Source organism: Humulus lupulus, chromosome 1 (genome assembly GCF_963169125.1).
Source record: "Humulus lupulus chromosome 1, drHumLupu1.1, whole genome shotgun sequence".
Classification (NCBI taxonomy): domain Eukaryota; kingdom Viridiplantae; phylum Streptophyta; class Magnoliopsida; order Rosales; family Cannabaceae; genus Humulus; species Humulus lupulus.
This window is the reverse complement of record NC_084793.1, coordinates 79462323-79482271: the sequence shown is the minus strand read 5'-3', so window position 1 is coordinate 79482271 and position 19949 is coordinate 79462323. Positions and strand designations below refer to the sequence as shown.

The 19949-nt window shown below is 31.4% G+C and overlaps 1 protein-coding gene across 2 annotated transcripts; it reads right to left on the bottom strand.

Annotated features, from left to right (window-relative positions):
• Positions 1-12877: 12877 nt before the first annotated feature.
• Positions 12878-16871, bottom strand: LOC133794972 (wee1-like protein kinase). 2 transcript variants are annotated; one of them, XR_009875336.1, is made up of 11 exons: positions 16578-16871; positions 16306-16366; positions 16150-16216; positions 15324-15590; positions 15104-15171; positions 14884-14993; positions 14754-14794; positions 14508-14656; positions 14064-14417; positions 13264-13566; positions 12878-13126 (listed from the first exon to the last, which is right to left on the bottom strand). XR_009875336.1 is itself a non-coding variant. In XM_062232426.1 (10 exons), exons 1-10 carry the CDS (start codon positions 16841-16843, stop codon positions 13471-13473), a joined length of 1479 nt encoding a protein of 492 aa, XP_062088410.1. In that variant the 5' UTR covers positions 16844-16871; the 3' UTR covers positions 12878-13470. The 2 variants fall into 2 exon arrangements, 1 of the variants encoding a protein (XP_062088410.1); XM_062232426.1 differs by having other exon boundaries at positions 12878-13566.
• Positions 16872-19949: the final 3078 nt, after the last annotated feature.

The window sequence follows — 19949 nt, the reverse complement described above, 5'->3', positions numbered from 1 at the left end:
TGCAACCTTTGCTAGAGGAAAAAACTTGGCAAGGAATTTCTGAGCTAACTCCTCCCATGTAGTGATAGAATTCGCCTGTAAAGATATCAGCCAACTCTTCGCCCTATCCCCCAGTGAAAATGGGAATAACCTCAGTCCTATAGCATCATCACTCACCCCATTCATCTTGAACGTTGCACATAACTCCAGAAAATTAGCTATGTGTAAATTGGGGTCCTCCGTTGGCATACCTCCAAACTGGACAGTTGTTTGGACCATTTGAAGGATGGCTGGCTTAATCTCAAAAAATTTTGTAGCAATGGTTGGAGGTCTAATGCATGAATGCACTCCTGTAACAGTAGGATGTACATAATCTCTCAATGTTCTTGGTCCTTGCTCCCTTGGAATTTCTGCAGCCCCTTGACCATTATTAGCACCATTTCCCAAATTTTCAGCCATGGTAAATTCCAATCTCCTTTTTATTTTCCGGTTCTGTCTGCACGTTCTTTCAATTTCCTGATCTATTGGTATAATCTCCTTTTGTCTATTGCTTCGCATATACCAACAAGTCCTGAAACACAATAGAACCTTGATCCAAATAAATGTTAACAGAAATAAAATAAAATAAAATAACCAAATTAGAACAAATAACAATAACTGTGATATTGGAATATAAGTCCCTGGCAATGGCGCCAAAAACTTGATATGTAATTTATGTACGCAAGTATACGTAGTCGTGTCAAGTAGTAAATTCCGGAAGAACGGATATCGTCCCACCGAGACTATCTCCCAAGTACCACTAATAGATTTTCAAATTCTATTTGGTTAATTAAAATTTAAGTGAACAATTAAAAATAAAAGAACTACTATAAACTACAATTAAAGAACTGGAAACAAAACAATGAAACACTACTTAAAAATCAATAATAAAAAAACTTAGGAATTAATTTCATCAACTGTTCATTCTATTAATTTTAATAATCAATTATAAATCTCTTCTTTCTATTCTAATAGTAGGTTAATATAATCGATTCCTATTCTTTTTCAAGATATAGGATCTCAATCTATATGCAGGTTTTCTACATTTCTATGATAAACTTGAACATATAAAAGGCATTAAACATGGAAACCTAATTACTACACAAGTCATACAGGTACTTTCGTCCAATATGCATGCTATGTCTAGCATATTCAATTCTCATCTTTCGAATTTTGAATCAAAACCATTAAATCAAGAAAATAGTGATCAAGTATTTACTAGCATTAAACATACATCATATAGATTAGAATAGAAAAGAAGTATCAATAGAAAATCATAATAAAATTAAATAAAAATCTCAGTGGTTACATTATGTTGACGCGGTTCTTCGGCAACAGATAATTATAAGAATAAGGAGAGGGATTAGTGCTAAATAATGAACCGTAATAGATGTATGATCTCAAAGTAAACTTATAACTCGAATACTTTTTTTAGGTAGTTCGAAGGTTAAAATCCTTCTAGTCCACCAGCCAATATTATTGATATTTCTCTGGTATTCCCTACAGGGTATTTCTTTACAAATTAGAAGCCAACCCTTTGCAACTCCCAGGGTCTTCATATTTATAGGGAGAGGGCACCTGGGTGTTGGCAAAGAAGGTCATCCCATGACCTTCTTACCCATCATGTCACTTCTGTGACATTCATGATTAATTCCTAAAGCCTGACAATGAAGTGTTGTCTAATCAATAGGTAAGGGGGATAATGGGCCGCATGGCCCAACCCAGTCGTGGGGTGCCTGAACACGCACGTTTATGCTGCGTGTCCAAGAATTCAGGAATGAAGTAGACACGTGATGTTTGATATATGCACGTTTACATTGCGTGGTTGACTTTATAAAAGGTCAAAGGTGCCAACTCAAGCTCGTACCCCGAGCTTGATGTAGCCTTAGCCCGTGGTGTCCATACTGCTGACCCGGTGCCTTAGTAATCGCAATAAACCTTTGGTTACCTCGAGCTAAAGAGGCAGAACCTTTCAACAGCAGCTCTGGGTAGGTGGTTTCCACGTGGCTAATATAATTATGTCATTTCTCAGCTCGCTAATAGTCTGTGGATATTTTAGGGCGTACACATTAATTCCTAGATAAAAGAAATTAGTTCATAAATACCATGATGAAAATAAACTGCAAATAATTGTTCATAAAATTAACCTCAGAATTCAGATGAAAAACAGAGAAAATAATTACAGTAGCCTCTTTTTATCTAGGGTTTATAAAACTTCCAGTCCCCTCTAAAAATCGCAGAATAATGTTCCTTAAATAGCCCTCCAATGTTCCCAAGTGAATAGACCAAATTGCCCTTCAAAAAGTGGTTTAAAATATGAAAAACGCGTAACCAGCGCTGTAGCACTATTAACAGTGCCAAAATGCCTCAAAATTTGGTGCACTAGCGCTGTAGCGCTACTTCCAGAATAGAACGAAAACTCGTTTCGAACAGCCTGCAGCGTCAGCTCATTGTATTTTGATCATAACTCCTTCGATATAACTCTTTATTGAATGATTCAAAAATCTATGGAAAGATAAGAGAAATATCTACAACGTCTATTTCTAGAAGTGTTTCCAGAAAGTGAATAAATAATGGTCAAAATGCGGCTTGAAGTCTCAGACTTGCGTTATAGAGCATAAACAGCGTGTGTTGAGCATCTTCAATGTAGTATTTTCCACACATAATGTCTTTAAACTCCACAATCAACATGAAATCCATCTTATTTATCATATTTAACATGTTTCTTCTCATTTCACTCCATATTATGTACTTGACCATTAAAACATGAAACAAGAAGAAAACAAGCATAAATCTGCGCTAAACAATCCTAAATAACTAAAAACGTAACATAAAACAATCTTTAAAACAAACCTAAAATGAACCTAATAGTAGCATTTATTGATGTGCAAAATTTGGTTCATGCTATATTTTGTGCCAAATTTGGCACATGTTTAATGCCCAAAACGCTCATCCACTAAGCGGTGGTTGTAGTATAGATCGGGCGGTCGATTCCACAAGGAAACAAAGAAATAAAGTTAATCAATAAATAAAGTTTAGAGATAAATAATATGAGGAAAATAGAACAAGTGATATTTTTGTTGTTTTTTAGATTTAAAGATTAGAAATAAAGATAGACTAAAGTGTGATGTAACAATAGATAACAAGTAGGAAAGATCAAGAGTCACCAATATGCATACTTATTTATTTGGATCATTGATTCACAAAAATTACACAAATGGATAGTTCACATCACAATTATTCATTTGGAAGATTTAACATTGAAACACAAATATATTTTACAAAAATATATTCAAGTGATTATTATTCTTTACCACGGAAGGATGAGATAAATCTTATGAGAAATCTAAAAATGACATTATACCATTGGCAATAATGCAATAAAAGATTGGACATAAAACCTAACACAAATATTACTTTCACTATTTATAAAATACATAGAAAGAGCATGACTAATTCTATATATATTTAGCAAGAGTAAATATATATGAATGAGATGGAGAAAATGATAAAGATATTTTCTATATTATTTTCACTAATTTGATAATGCATAGATAGTAATTGACGAAATCTATATACTATTAGTAAATATAAATAAAGATAACAAGATGAAAAATCGAGATGAAAGAAAATAAATCACTCAAATATATAAACTTTAAGCATATGGTGAATCAAAAATACCAAACAAAGTCATAGTGCATATATGATCATCCTAACCTTCCTAAGAATGTTAGCATATTATGCTAGACATTCTCATGAAATTCTAGAGAGAAAATATGAGAAATAAGACTAAAATTTGGTAGAGTTTTGCTACCTCAAAATTACATATCAAATGTGAAAGAAGAATCCATATTTATAGAGGGAGAAAATGACTAAAAAGAAATAAAAACAACAAATGGGGTTTGCAAAATAAATCTGAAATATTAATAATAAAATATGATTTTAAAAAATCAAATATTATTATTAATATTAACCAAGCTATTTTGGTGAATGGTCATTTTGTCCTTTTTCTAAAACACCACAAAATGTGAGCTTTAAAGCTCAAAATGGGAGGTCCAAGGCCCAAAGAGCACACAAAGTGGGCTGGAAAGAGGCTGGTGGCAGCTGGACCATTGACCCAGCCGTGGCCAATGGAGAAGCGCCATGTGGACAGCTGGAGCTAAAGGAGAGCCTTGGCAGCAGGCGGGTCAGGCTGGGGCTCTAGGCGGGTCGTGCGGCTTAGGGAGCTGGGTGGCTAGGACGCGTGGCAGGCGAGGGGCGCGCCAAGTGGCGCGCTGGGGAGAAGGGGAAGCTGGCGGGCCTGGGGTCTTTGGGCCAATTTTCTTCAAAAATGCCACAATTTCAACTCTTTTTTCAGTTTTGATTCTTTCTTTCTTCTTTCTTTTATTTTCTTTGTTTCCAAGTGCCAAAAATACCAATTAATTCCTACAAAATAAAACAAAGTAAATCATAATCAAATATTTTCATTTATAAAATAAATCATATTAATTTCATGAAATTATTAATTAAAACTTAATTTATTTTTATTATTAAAATCAATAAAAGTGTATTTTTCACCACTAATCAGCACAATTTTTAGCATGTGTCAAATTTGGCACAGTTTTTGGAACACTATTGGAGTTATATTTTTTGTAAGATGTGCTAAATATAGCATTGCACCAGTTTTTTGGCACTCCATTGGAGATACTCTTAGTAGTTGTATTTCGATGCTACTTTTCAAAATAGATGAAATTACACTAAATATAGAATTTTTTCTTAAACTTTGAAAAATATGGCAGTTTTTTTTATATTTGTAAAATTTATATGTATACTATATTTTATCTTTTATACATTTTTAGTAGTTAGTTTTGATATATTTTGAGATTATTTGTATAATTTTAATCTATTTGTATTATTTTTTATCATTCATATTTTATAAAATATTTTTTTACATAATTCTTTGAAGAAAAAAATCTGAGACATTCGTCACCATACTTTTTATTCTCATTTCTTCTTCTTTTCGTCGATTTTTTATCTTCTTCAATTAACATTTTATCCACAGTAACTGGTTACCACTATCAAAACAATTTTGATTTTTTTTTTTGTGATAGTAATTTTGTGCCATGTCAATTTTTTTTAGTGATGTGTGTTAACTGGTTATAACAATAAAAACCAGTTTTATTTTTTAAGTGGTGTTGTAGTAACTAGTTACAACTATAAAAATAATTTTGATTTTTTTAGTAATGTACCATTATCAAAACTAAATTGTAACTGGTTACTTAGTGAGATTTGGAAAAAAAAATTGATATGAAAAAAATAAACTAAATTGATCGTGAAGGTAACTAGTTACAGCTAGGGTCTGAAAAAAATAGATATGAAAAAAAAAACCAGTTGCGATAGTAATCGGTTACTTTGCCAAACTTGGAAACAAATAGGATCACAAACAAAAATGCTAAACTGGTCATAATCGTAACTGGTTACAAATTCATATATAAAAAAAAAAATCAATCGCCATTATACCTAGTTACTTATTCAGATGTGAAAACAAAATCAAATCTAAACAAACAAATCTAAATTAATTGTTATTGTAACTGGTTACAACTAGATCTAAAAAAATCATATATGAATAAAAACAATGAGACGCCATTGTACCCGGTTACTTAAACAGATATGGAAAAAAAAGTCCAGAAATCAAAACGGATCGTGACTGTAACCAGTTATGTTTAGAAGGAAAAAAATTAAATATGAAGTGCAAAAACATATTTGAGATGGCAAAACCAGATGTAAAGAAGAAGAAGAAGAAGAACAACAACAAAGAAAATAAAATAAAACTAGATCTGAAGAGTAAGAAACAAGAAGAAGAATAAGAAGAAGAAGAACCAGAGGGGGAGGTATGTCGCCGTCAGGGGTGGGAGCTGGGTGCGTCGTCGTCGTCGTCGTCGAGGGAGAGGGCGGAGGTAGCATCACCGGCGGAGGGCTGAGATGGGAGAACTTAATGGGGGAGGAGAGAGGAAGAAAAGAGAGGATATATCGTGAGGGAGAGAATGGAGAGGGTGAGAAAGAGTTTTGTGTATTTATAATTATGATAATCTATTTTTTATATTATATGGAATTACCATATTTTAAACTTTTTTTTCAAAACTTACCATATTTTGTATAATTATTTTTTTCCCATAAATATAAAAACTATATTTATTTTTCTTATATTTATGTAAACTTCTCTTCAATATATGTGTGTCCCCTATTGTTAGGCCCAAAAAATGCTTTGCCTGGCCCAAGATCTGATTCATTATAAAATATTAGGACCAAGGTTCTGGATTGGCCCAAACAGCCATTTACATGAAGATTTGATACGGGGAGTTTAAATTAGTAAGTTCATAAATGCAAGTTTAGCTTTTGTGCGGAAGGTAATGTAAGTTCCTCCCGCAGAAGCGACAAAGAGTATTATTAATACTGCAACTAGTAAGAGGAGGAGGATTTGAGGCGAGAAAGTTGGTTACGTTTTAACCATTCAAATCTTCTCACTCAGTCTAGGACTCCTCTCTCAATTACTATTAATAGCAAATGTTGGAAACAACAAAAGCAACTGATTTTTTTGGCAAAGTTACTCTGCTTGAATAAACGCTCAACTAACATAAGCATCGAAGAGTTTTCTTGCATGTAACCCTAGGCGCTTTGTTCACTTCAGAGATTCAAGATTCTAATCGGAGAAGAGAATCAAAACGGCCGGAGAAAAAAAGTCAATTTCCATAAATACCGAAGCAAATTTTTAGACATCAACACCTATCTTTTTGGGGGTCACATTCAGCAAAAGGGATTAAAATTAAAAAGTGGCCAAGTAAAAATGTTATTGTTGGCTTTCAAAGGCTATTACCTTAATTGACCAAATCTTTGAGAAAGAGCTTCCCAATAGTTATAAACGACTTAGTTTCCAGTCTTTTTTCCCTATAAATAGAAGCCCATTAATGATAATGTGACTAAAGCTTACAAGAATTCAGTCACTCCATTCATGTGACCCTCTCTAGACACAGTACTAAAGTAGTAAAATGATAAGAAAAGCAACCGAACTTTGTTAATTGATAAACCAAGATGCAAGCGGATATCCAAGAAAGTGCACCCAAAATACACAAAGTGATGTAGTAACTTTTTTAGACTAATTACATTTTACTAAACTGGAATCTACTATTTTAGAAAACAGTATTACATCATCATAATAAGGGATTTTTTCATAAATATGGCTTTTTACCCATTATTGTGCAAAAATATGGGAATTAAACTTTCCCTAATCTATATGGAAAAATTTAATCAACAAAAAGTTAATTTATGGGAAAACTAACTACATATGGTAATTAAAATTTAAGCAAAGACAAATCAGCCCAAGGAGGGGTAGAATCGTAATAAATAATACAACACTCCTCAAAATCAATCAAACCCATTACCGTAACATTGCCTTTCCTTTGCCGTAACTCTGTCCAATTTTTGCTTCCATCTACAGCTTCTTTCTCCAGTGATACCTTCCTTCTCCGGTGAAAACTTCTATCTCCGACGACCACCTCAACATTTGATCAACAATAGTTAATTTCGAACTCATCTCAAGCAAAAACACTTCAAGAAAATCTGATCACTTTTGCAAGAAAATTGGTGATCATCTTCTGCAAAAATCAATTCAAATTCAAGAAATCTTCCAATCAGTTCTGCTGCAATCTTTGGCATTTCCAACAATTTGCATCTCTGGTATACAATCAAGAAACAAGGTATGCAAAAATCATCACCTCTCTCAATTCTATTATATTGTCATTTGCTTCTATTTCAGAATATTAATTTCCTAAACCTACTGATATATGTAAATTGGTTGATCAAAAATAGACAAAAAACAAAAACTATGAAAGTTTTAGGTTCTAACTTGTCTTTTCAATAAAAAAATCATTTGATATTAGTGTGAATTTTAACTGTCAAAACATTCAGTAACAACAAGGTAACTAGTTACCTTGAAAAACAGTCAATACTTTCAATTAAGTGTTTCAGTAGTTTATGTGATTACAGACTAAGGTAATTAGCTACCTTAATATATTCAATTATATTATATTGTCATCTTCTTCTATTTCAAAACTATTAGTTTCCTAAATGTTCTACATAAATCTATTTTGTTTGCATAAAAATTCGAAATTATTTTTTAACTATTATCTTGAATATAATGATAATAGTGATGATCATAGTGTGCTTTCTAAAAACACAAACAATTTATAAACTAAAAAAATTAAAAATATATATATATTTAAACCTACTGATATATGTAGATTGGTTGATCAAAAATAGACAAAAAACAAGAACTATGAAAGTTTTAGGTTCTAACTTGTCTTTTCAATAAAAAAATCATTTGATATTGGTGTGAATTTTAACTGTCAAAACATTCAGTAACAACAAGGTAACCAGTTACCTTGAAAAACAATCAATACTTTCAATTAAGTGTTTCAGTGGTTTCTGTGATTACAGACTAAGGTAATTAGCTACCTTAATATATTCAATTATATTCTATTGTCATTTTCTTCTATTTCAAAACTATTAGTTTCCTAAATGTTCTACATAAATCTATTTTTGTTTGCATAAAAATTCGAAATTATTTTTTAACTATTATCTTGAATATAATGATAATAGTGATGATCATGATGTCCTTTCTAAAAACACAAACAATTTATAAACTAAAAAATTAAAAAAAAATTATTTAATCATACTGATATATGTACATTGATTGATAAAAAATAGACAAAAAACAAGAACTATGAAAATTTTAGATTCTAACTTGTCTTTTCAATAAAAAAAATTCATTTGATATTGGTGTGAATTTTAACTGCAAAAACATTCAGTAACAACAAGGTAACCAGTTACCTTGAAAAACAATCAATATTTTCAATTAAGTGTTTCAGTAGGGTATGTGATTACAGACTAAGGTAACCAGTTACCTTCCCCAGTTACAACCAACTAACTCTTGAAAAATTTGCCAAATTTTGCAGGTATGGACAATACTATTTTTTTGGTTCAATTTGGAGGCAAGTGGATTGAAAAAAACGAGTATGAAGGGAACACAGTGACTGGGATATTGATTTCACCAAATTGTTCTCTTGACAACTTGGTGAATTTGATAAAAGAGGATATAAAGGAAACAAGATCAACTATTGAAGTTTATTATCAAGTAGCCAAAGGAACACCACCAATGAATGTTGAAACACACAATTAAATGTTGTTCTACATGGAAATAAAGAAAAAAGTTGCTGCAAAAATAACAAACTTACCATTGTGTGTCACTATAGTTCAAGAATTAAGCAATGAAAATAACCTTATTCTACTAACAAATCAGAAAGTTACAGCAGAAGAAATGGAGGTGGGGGCATTATTAATGCAAGCAAACAATGCTTCCATCAATGAAAATATGTTAACTTGATATTTTAACAATCAGAAAAAGCAAACGACATAACTTGATATTTTATAAAAGAGGATATAAAGGAAACAAGATCAACTATTGAAGTTTATTATCAAGTAGCCGAAGGAAACCACCAATGAATGTTGAAACACACAATTAAGTGTTGTTCTACATGGAAATAAAGAAAAAAGTTGCTGCAAAAATAACAAACTTACCATTGTGTGTCACTATAGTTCAAGAATTAAGCAATGAAAATAACCTTATTCTACTAACAAATCAGAAAGTTACAGCAGAAGAAATGGAGGTGGGGGCATTATTAATGCAAGCAAACAATGCTTCCATCAATGAAAATATGTTAACTTGATATTTTAACAATCAGAAAAAGCAAAAGACATAACTTGATATTTTAGAGCAAAACAACCATATCATAACTTTATTCATTAAAGGAGTGACTTTCATATTCATAAATTATTATTGAGTATTATATTAAGTCTGGTACAAATTCAAATACATTGAATGATTACACAAACATATAAAATTCATTTTAGAATAAATTGTTGGTTTTTTTGTTGCCATTTATATATTTATGCCACAAACACCTGAAAAACATGTTTTTTAAAAATTAAACACAATAGTCTGGGTAATTGGTTACATTTAATATATCTCAGTTGCTTTAAAAAGTGGAATATATATTATATATAATTATTAAACGTGAAATACATAAAAAAAATAAACAAGAAACTAGACACTTTGCACTAACAATTGCCAAAAAAAAGAATAGCAAAAACATCAAGTACCAAAGATATCCAATTACCCTTTGTATATAAGATGAAGACCAAACTAAGTACCTAGTTACCATTAAAGTGTCTCAGTTGCTTTAAAAAGTAGAATATTATAATATATAGTTATTAAACGTGAAATACAAAAAAACACAAGAAATTGGGTACTTTTCTCTAACAATTGCCACAAAAAAAAATAGCAAAAACATCAAGCATCAAAGGTAACTAGCTACCCTTTTGTATATAAGATGAAGACCAAAAAAAGTACCTAGTTACCATTAAAATATCCCTGAAAACTAATTAAATATATCAGATAAATAACACAAAAAAGATCAAAAGATATATAAAATAGTTTTAAGTAACCATGGTCTTACAATATTAGCAATTTAACATATACAAGTATCCAACTAACTATCTGTCATCATTTCAAAAAGTCAAATATCATTTCCAAAAGCTGATATAGTCTAGAGTATAGAAAAAATAAAAAAAGTCTAATATCATTTCCTAAAGCTTCCTAAATAACATATGCACCAGTCTTCCTCCTCTTCTGCCTCTTATCCAAAAGCTTTTCACTAAACTCATTGTTAGTCAAATATCCATCTTCTTGTTTCTTCTTCCCATGAAAATACAAGCTAACAGCAATGTCTTGGCGAAGCAACTGAGTATCAAGTTCTTTTGGCATCTCGGCATTCGCCATTCGCCACTCAAAACCTCCACTCTTTGAAGCTGCAGCACTTCGTACGCCGAAGTAAATCGGCTCCGATTGACGACTATGAAGACCACAACTCGCCTCTGTTCACCTGCACTCAACTCCGATGGTCGCCCGCCTTCAAGCTCGTGGTCGGATTGCCCCAATATTGCAGAAAGCCCCAAATCACCACATATGGGTATGAAGCTTTTGTAAAAAGTAAATGAAAACAAGAAGTGAAAGAGTCGATTTTGTAAAAAGTAAATACAAACAAAATGTTTTAATATATAAAATAATATAAAATCAATTAAAAAGTTAAAATACCGAACATTGATTTTTTTTTTAACTAAATAGCCAATTTAAAATACTTGAAATAACATGTAAATTACATGATTACCCTTCTACTTTTATAAAATATCATTAGTAATCAAAATATGGCATAATGATAACTTAATACAAAATTATGGGGAAAAAAACCCATAATAGTAAATAAAATGTGTCAAAAGCCATAAAATAACACTTGTAAAAAAAAAGCCATATTTTTGAAAACTTTCTTAAAAAAGCCATATAAAATGTAATTTCCTCTCATAATAATAGTATGATATTCCATCTAGCCCAACTATTTTAAAAAACAATGTTACATTAGTGCATGTAATATTTGGTGGGCTCATATCATTATTCATTAGTATTGATATGGCCAGTTTACAACCAACAAAATCCGCATCCAAATAACTGGTTACATTAATATGTGTGATCTATGAATATCTTTAATTCCAAGTTCATAGTATCATGTAAATATTGGAAATTCCCTCGTGAAGATGTGTAATTTCTAAGAAATAAAATAAATTAAAACTATCCTTTTTTATCCTTAATAAATAAATGAACACAATATTCCACCAAATATGCATTTCCTGACATTATGTTTGGTATGTTGGATAAAGAATAGGAAGGATTAAGAGTATGAGAGAGGCATAGAGTAACAAGGGATTCAAATTGTTTGGTATAAAAGATAAAGAATTAAAAGGATAAATTATAATATCATCATTTAAATTATTTTTTAATAATATTTTATGAAGATACATAACATTTTAAATAAACTAGCCTTCCACAAGTTAAAGGACTCTAAATAGTTGGCCATAATTATTTTTATTCCTTCCACCAATGATTTGTGTGATTGTAACCGGTTGAATTCATTTTCGGGCTGTTTCTATTGCCCTATGCTGATTATGTTAACAGCTTTTAGTCTGAAGTTGGAACTTTCATGGAGTCTTTGCATAGTTTCTTGATGGGTGTACAATAGTATGATTATGTATGGAATAAATTCTTGTTATAGAGGTTAAAGGCTGGCTTTTTTCATATAGAGTTATTTGCATAGTTGCTTGATGGGTGTATAATACTAAGATATCAATTAAAAATCAATTTGTGAAAACAAACTTTAAAAATTTAAAAAGTGTAAAAAAATAGTATTTTTGTAAAATTGGGCTTTTCAACCCAAAACCTAATAGGCCCAGCCTAACCTGAACAAACCCGAAACTCAGAAATTTCGAATCAATTTTGGTACTAGTTTTCTCCACACGAAACCTACAAAATCCGAACTCAATACACCAAAAACCTGAAAATTCGACCCGTGTGCACTCTTAACTTAAGTGATACAAAATAAATGATTATAAATAATTTCATTTAGTTAAATCTTTATAAAATATAATAATATAGTACATTGAACAAAACAAAATAAGATTACAATTTCTAAACAAAATAAAAACTTCATTTCACCAACTTTTATTTTGTTAAAATAAAATATTCAGAATAAGGGTAGATTGTAAAAGGGAATATTTAATCTACTTAATTATTGTAATATGTTCGATACAATGTATTGAAAGGAAAAGGAGTATCTTCTTAAATTAATATTTTACTATTTTATGGATTAATTAATATTCCCTAAAATAGATTTATGTTATGCCAAAGTACATTTATAAAGATTTCATAGCAAACACGTATTAATATATTCTATTTTCTAAACAATATTTTATATATTAGATTTGAGAATTGAGGTGAGGCAATCGAGCTTCACTATAGTTCATGTTCAAGTCTCAATTTTACAGGCAACCCCCCTCCAAGGAGTGAAATAATGCTCGAGGGAAAAAAAAAACTTAAAAAGCCTACACCTTTAATTGTTGTGCGCCCAACGGTTACTCTGGTAAGGCAAGAGAGTGATCTACAACAAGATGAGTCGGCGATGCACACCTACCAATTACCATAGATCTTAGATTAACAACTTCAACATATATAATTAAGTTAAAACAAAAAACTAATAATTGCAACCTCACAAAACAAAAGGTCATCCAAGAATCCACAAAATCTCCTCCAGTAGTGTTACGTACCTCGAATCTTAGGATAATAACACTCACATAATGCTACACTTGGAAAATTTGCACCATGCAAGTGGGAAACTATGGTGCACATTGCACATACGTAACTTGACTGATAACTATTTGTTGAAATGTGGGTCATTCATATTCGTTGATTGTAGGTGGCAGCATGTAATTTACAAAATTTCCAGAGTTTCCAAAAAGGTTATGGTGACTTGTTTAGTTTCTACCATTTTGTAGAACCCTGCGAAAAATAGGGTTTTCCACCAAATCTTTAGCTGAAGGCCGCCTAATTGGATCAGGGTCCACCATGACCTGACATATAAATGGATCGTAAGATAAAATGCCCTTATCTTGCAATAATAAAATACCCAAAAAGAATTTCCTTGCTGACAGCAAATGCATGCTTCTTTTCAGAGCAATATCATTTAGCACAATTAACACTACTAGATTTAGACCACTAACTTATGTTCACATGGCAATAAGAACCTACTAAACCATATGATAATGTTGGGTCAGCTTTTAGTTCTGTAAACTAACAAATGTAACTGTTTACTTTGGTGATCAGAGTTTAGTCGCATTGAGCTACTTCAAGTTTTACTTTACGATTAAAACTATTAGTCAAACAAAGCAACTTGATAACATCAAGTTGAACCACAACTTGCCAACAGAGGGTTTCACATTCTACGTTGCAGTAGAAGTTTTAAACAAAAGACAGCATCCTAATTTCACACGGCTAGATAGGGAACAACGGTTAAATTTTCTGTAAGAAATGCACGAAGATCATCAATTAAAAGGAGATAACATGGTACCTTAAGTAAGTTCTGGAATTGCAATGAATGACCAGGGAGGAGTGGCAATTTTCCCTCCTTGACATTTAGACGTTGAGGTCCTGATTCTGGCAAAGATGATCCTCTTATTAACTCAAACATACAAACTCCCAAAGAGAATATATCAACCTTGTCAAGATGATCATATCTCTCGTTTAAGATTTCTTGAGGCATATAACGTGCATCACCCTCCTCAATTGGGAGGCTCTTGTCAATAAGTGTTGCACACCCAAAATCACCAAGCTTACAAACCCCATTCTTGACATATATATTATCAGGTTTTACATCCAGATGAACTATTCCTTTCTGGTGAATAAACTGCAATGCCTTTCCAATCTGTACAACTTTACATATATCAGACATGATATAGCATAGCACAAATTGTCAAATTAACTGCAACAGTGGGTGCCAAATTAGAATATAAACCTGATACAAGGCCTCCAAAACTTTTGTCTCCGATAATAGTTGGTGAGATCCATTGATGGATAAGCTGCCATCACAGAGCTCCATCTGAATGTAGAGCTGCTCATTTTCAAACCAAGAAGAGTAGTATCCAACAATGTTTTCATGAAACCCTGTAGGATAGAAGAAGTTAAAGGCAAATCAAAATGTGATAGCAACGGCATCAAGCATGCACAATATGACAAACAGAGAAGCAAGTGTATGACAAACCTAAAGCTGCCAGACATTGAACTTCCATTAAAGCTTTCCTCCTACAAGGGTGCAAATTTTATTCTATTAGCAATTAGCAGATTCTTAACCTAATGATTGATAGATGTATCCAAGAACATATAGAAACAACCTTTCACTGTCTTGATGCAGTTGCTTTATGCTATGTTTCACAGCATACAAAGAACCATCTATTCTCTTTAACACTTTGAATACACGACTGAAATTCCCACTACCAATGAACTGGAAGGAAAGAGAAAATTGTTACATTAACCGACATAAGATAATCACAGAACATTTATCAACAGCTGAGTCAGCTAAAGTCCGTAAATTAGTGGGGATGTGGTAGATACCTCAATCTCATGGAAATCAGTGTGATAGCGTGAAAGACCATTTCCACCAATAGTTGCAGGAAAGAAATCTGCAGATTGAAGGATAATGTTATTGAAACAACAATATAATCAATTGGACATTCAATGGCAACAAAACTTCCTATCCTTTGAGGAAATAAAATAAAGGTCTCTACCAAATTGTTTATAGCGAGAGTAGTCTTTAAGATATTAACAGCTTTACCTGCACACTTTGATCTTTGGTTGCCAAAAGGATCCATGTCCATTTCTGAAGCAGCTACTATGTATGGATTTTTTATACAAGGAGGGGACATAACCCGGCAGCGTAAAGCAACTGCGGATTGGGATACATAGCTTTGAACCCTTTTTGTTCCAGTTGCTGTAATATTTTCCATCTTTACTTCGTCTATATCACAATCATCTTTTTCGAATTCTGTCATCTCTTGAATGTCGGACAAGGTGGGACTGAGTGGATTTAATGAAAAATCATCTGTAAAATTTTAGTAGTCTTAGTACAAATAAAAAGAAAAAAAAGAGATAGTTAACTTATCCATGTTTTGTCAAAAACAGGATAGGCATGCACACGCATGCATGTCAGTTTAGGTAGTCTAAATATATATATATATATATATATATATATATTGCTAATCTACTTTGAGTTACAACTTATTCTACCAAAAAAAAAAAAGGTGAGCCCATGTCATATGTTATAAACCTTGTCCATATAGGATTGAAGAAAAAGTTATAATTTCTCTTCTCTTCTGCCTCAGTCAGTTGCAAAAGTATAAAAATAAATTTTAATAATAACAGAACACATGAATTACGTCTTGCTTCATGTTAACTAGACTAAATGTTGAAGCAAATATCGATATATGAAAGTTCGAATTGTGCCAGGAAGTAATAAGATAACTTGCTTAGGCTAACAAGGTCATGCCTTGAGAATTCAGATCATCTTACACTAGATGGTCTTGACCACATAAATTAAAGTACATCATTAGTTCCATAATCCAAAAACTTGTCATGAAACTTAATTGAGCTATTGTATTTACCTTGCCGACGCCTCTTACTTTTTATTGTATTCAGCTTTTCCGGTGATCTGGGGCAGGGCATGCTTTCCTGTAGAAACATATAACTAAATATAAGAAAGTGGAACAAACTTAATACTAATTTAAATCTTACAGTAAGCTTCAGCATTTTTACATTACCTCGTTGCTATTAAAGCTCTTCCATAAATTTTGATTGTCTGGGGTAATATAATCAGGAGTGCTGAAAGATGTTTCAAAAGAATAAATAAATAAACGAAAACCTAAATAACAAAATGGAGAAATTACATAGATACCTTCTTATTAGCTCTTAAAAAGTTAAGAAATTACAAAAGTCTAACTTTCGATGTCACCATTAAAACCAAAATCAGTGTCCAAAAATAGTAGTTCAAACCCCAAGTAAGAACCTTGAGTGAAAATCAAATTTACATTACCAGAAGAAGTCTTGGCTAAGAATAAAATCTTTCTCATCCAGAGTGGTATCGAGGTCTGTATTTCGAGGCGATGAGGAGGGAAGTTGCCGCTCCGGTACAGCGTCAGATTCGAGAAGGGTCTGGAAAGGAGAGGGTTTGGTCGATGATGATTGGCGATTTGGCCCTAGCTGCACCTGCAAGTGCCTCGCCAACGTCCCTTTCATTTTGCTCCTCGGCTCCTCCTTCTTCCTGCTGCTGCTCTTTAGGTTTGCAGTTTTCCCTCTCATCTACTCTCTCTCTCTCTCCACAAATCTGAAATGGTACTACGGAGAAGAAAAAGAAATTTAAATAAATTGGGAATTTTGGGAAAGAGGAAAACATTTCAAAATGCGCGGGATTTTTCAGGAAGAGCTAGAATCAGGTGCGACTCTATCTATCATAGAGAACTATTTGGACTATTGTGGTTGGGCAGTGATTGGCTAATGCTTAGGTGGCTTTGGATGTTTAAATGATGACAAAGAGACCATTGGGTAGATTTTGGCGCTCCTATTGTTTGCGTAGCATGGGCGATTTGGTGTACTGTATTTACTATTTAGTGTGAAAAAAAGGAGAGAACAGAATAATATATGCTTATAATATGCTTGAGAACTGAGAACTCACATGCTTTCACAATATTTTTCTTTAGGAAATTTGAGGTTATACGAAACAATATGCCCCATTGTTTCCAAATTGGAAATATATGCTCTAAGATTTATTTAGACAAAATTGTCCCTCACATTCCAAACCCTCTCTCTCACTCTAAACTCTTTCTCTCTCCTTCATTGTCACACTTTTTACTACCAAAAAAAATTCTTATTACACCATTAAGGCAATTTTTTCTATTTATATTTTTTAGTGCATTTATATGTTTTATTTACATTAAATTAGTTGCATTTTTTACAAAATTTAACAATTATGTCTAATTTAAATTTGAGGTCAATTTATTTAAAAATAGAAGGTTTTTATTTAGTTTCTATGTCTCACCTACGTTTTCTTCAATTGGTTTATTAAAATCTTCCATTTTTAACTTCCCTACCATTATTACTCCATTTTTAATTAGAATAAAAGATATTATAAAAATAAAAATGATAAACAAAATCCATCTTTTTCTCCATCTCCCCCTTTTCCCATTGTTGCCCAAAATGATTGTATGATGACGTGGCGTGTGTAAGAGGCACATGACTGGTTATTAATGAAGGTCTTGTCATCCAACGACCAGAGTGTCAGGAGGAAATTAAAGATATTCAATAGGCGCAATGAATATGCTAAGTAGCGAGAAAAAAAGGGATACACATGCATACGACCAAAGCTGCTTGTTGAACCGAGATAAACTCTAAAAAATGGTTATAAGTTAGATATTTCTGAGATATTTAATCATTTTAAATGTAAATATCATTATTTATGTTATTATTTTGTTATGATTGTAACGCAAGTTAATGACGACCCAAATGCACATATGTACATCCATGAGTCTATAAATAGGACTCATAGGATTAATTTATTTCTCGCACAATATTTTGTATTCAGAGAAAAATAGTGCTTTTTATACGCAGTATTTGTATCAAGCTTCAAGACTTGTGAAACTCGGTGAACCTTTGTTCACTGATCGCATGTTTTGGAATTCTTTTACATTAATAAAACACTAAGTGGACGTAGGTCATTATCAATCCTTGGGGTCGAACCACTATAAAATCCTTGTGTTGTTTATATTTTTGCATTCAGTTCTTTAGTTCATATCGTTTTTTGTGACTCAATGTTGTTGACTAAATCGAGGGTCAACGCCCATCTATTCATTTCAAGTTATCGGGATGAGTATTTAATGGAGTTTCGTTAATGGGATAAGTAATAGATTTATATCTTTTTGATTTATTTTTTATTTGAAACAAATTCTTATAAAGTGTTTGGTTTATATCATTGTTAAAGAAACCATAAAGTTTTAGAGCAATCTCCCTATTTGTAAGTGTTTCTGAAATATTTTTATGAAATATAAATAAACATATTAGTTTCTTGAAATACTATTCTATTTTTTTTATTTGAATAAACCTATAAGCTTTTTTTTAATGTGATCTTTAATCTAAGTGTATTTGCTTGCATCAAGTATAAACTAATTAGTTAAATATACGTTTCATAATTATTAACAAGCATATTTAAATTGTAAATTAACTGATAATACTCTAATTTCTTTTTTTTCTCTAATAATTAATAATTTTGTTTGGGGGACAATCCAAATCCTGTTATACAATAAAAAGTCGCTACCATCCCTTTTTCGGAGGAATCATGTAGTCCTAAGATTTCATCGACTAACAAAGTTATTAATTAAATTGTAATTACAATTGAAACCGCTGAAAATGATATATGAAATAATATATACTCTAAAGTTAAAAATATCATAAAAAATCTCCATGAGACTTTTTTTTTAATAATTTTCTAGGGGCCAACCTATTGGTTGTGAATTAATGCATTATATTATAAACATATTAGTATATGTTGCAATTGGTCGGCAAAGTAATATAAATCTATTGATTTATGTTGCAATTGGTAGACAGTTTTGAGTTATCGGAATATATGTTTTTTTGTCAGCCACAATTTTTTCTTGCTCTGTAATTTCAAATACATGAGCATTTTTTTTGTGTGTTGTTAATTGGGTTATATAGTAATGAATGATATTTTATTTATGACAAGGATTGATTTTGTGTTTTCATTAATGGCAACCACATTTTGCAATTTTCTACTATGATTGACTTAAGTATATCATTATTATCATTTGTTTATAATAGTTGTATGCTTATAAAAAAATAAAAAATAAAAAGCCCTCTAAGTTGTCGCCGGACTCCCACAAACAATGCCAAACGCCTTTTTTACTTTTTAGCACCACCTTCATTAACGTATATTTGTCATTAACATCCACTTCAATTATTATTTTTATATATTTTCAATTATTCAAAATCCAATTCAAAACATAAATCCAAGAAAATATTCTCTCAAGATACTAATTTATATATTTTGAACACTTTTATGCATAATTATTTAGGGTTTGATTAGTTCTGGATTGGAAAACTGTATTTTCAAAAAGTAGAATTCTGAAATGAAAATCTGGATTGAGTGTTTGAAAACATGTTTTTGAAAATGTGATTGGTTTATTATTTGTAAATTATTTTTGAGTTTTAAAAAGTTGAATATGTGATTGGTAGAAAATATAAAAATATAACCTAACCAAAATAGGGTTGAATCTAAAAACTATTTTAATTTAATATTTTTTTAACAAATGTTACATGATATTAAATTTTAATTTACCAATAAATTTAGTTAAATAAAATTTAAAATTAGCTCATTGATTAAATATTAAATAATAGT

Bases quoted from the DNA above. Each gene is read 5' to 3' on its own strand.
- LOC133794972 (XM_062232426.1), bottom strand. From the start codon at position 16,843: ATGAGAGGGAAAACTGCAAACCTAAAGAGCAGCAGCAGGAAGAAGGAG. The intron at 15,591-16,149 runs GTAAATACAATA...AAAATTTTACAG, and splicing joins AAGTAAGAGGCGTCGGCAAG to ATGATTTTTCATTAAATCCA. The intron at 14,994-15,103 runs GTATCTACCACA...CTTTCCTTCCAG, and splicing joins CTGATTTCCATGAGATTGAG to TTCATTGGTAGTGGGAATTT.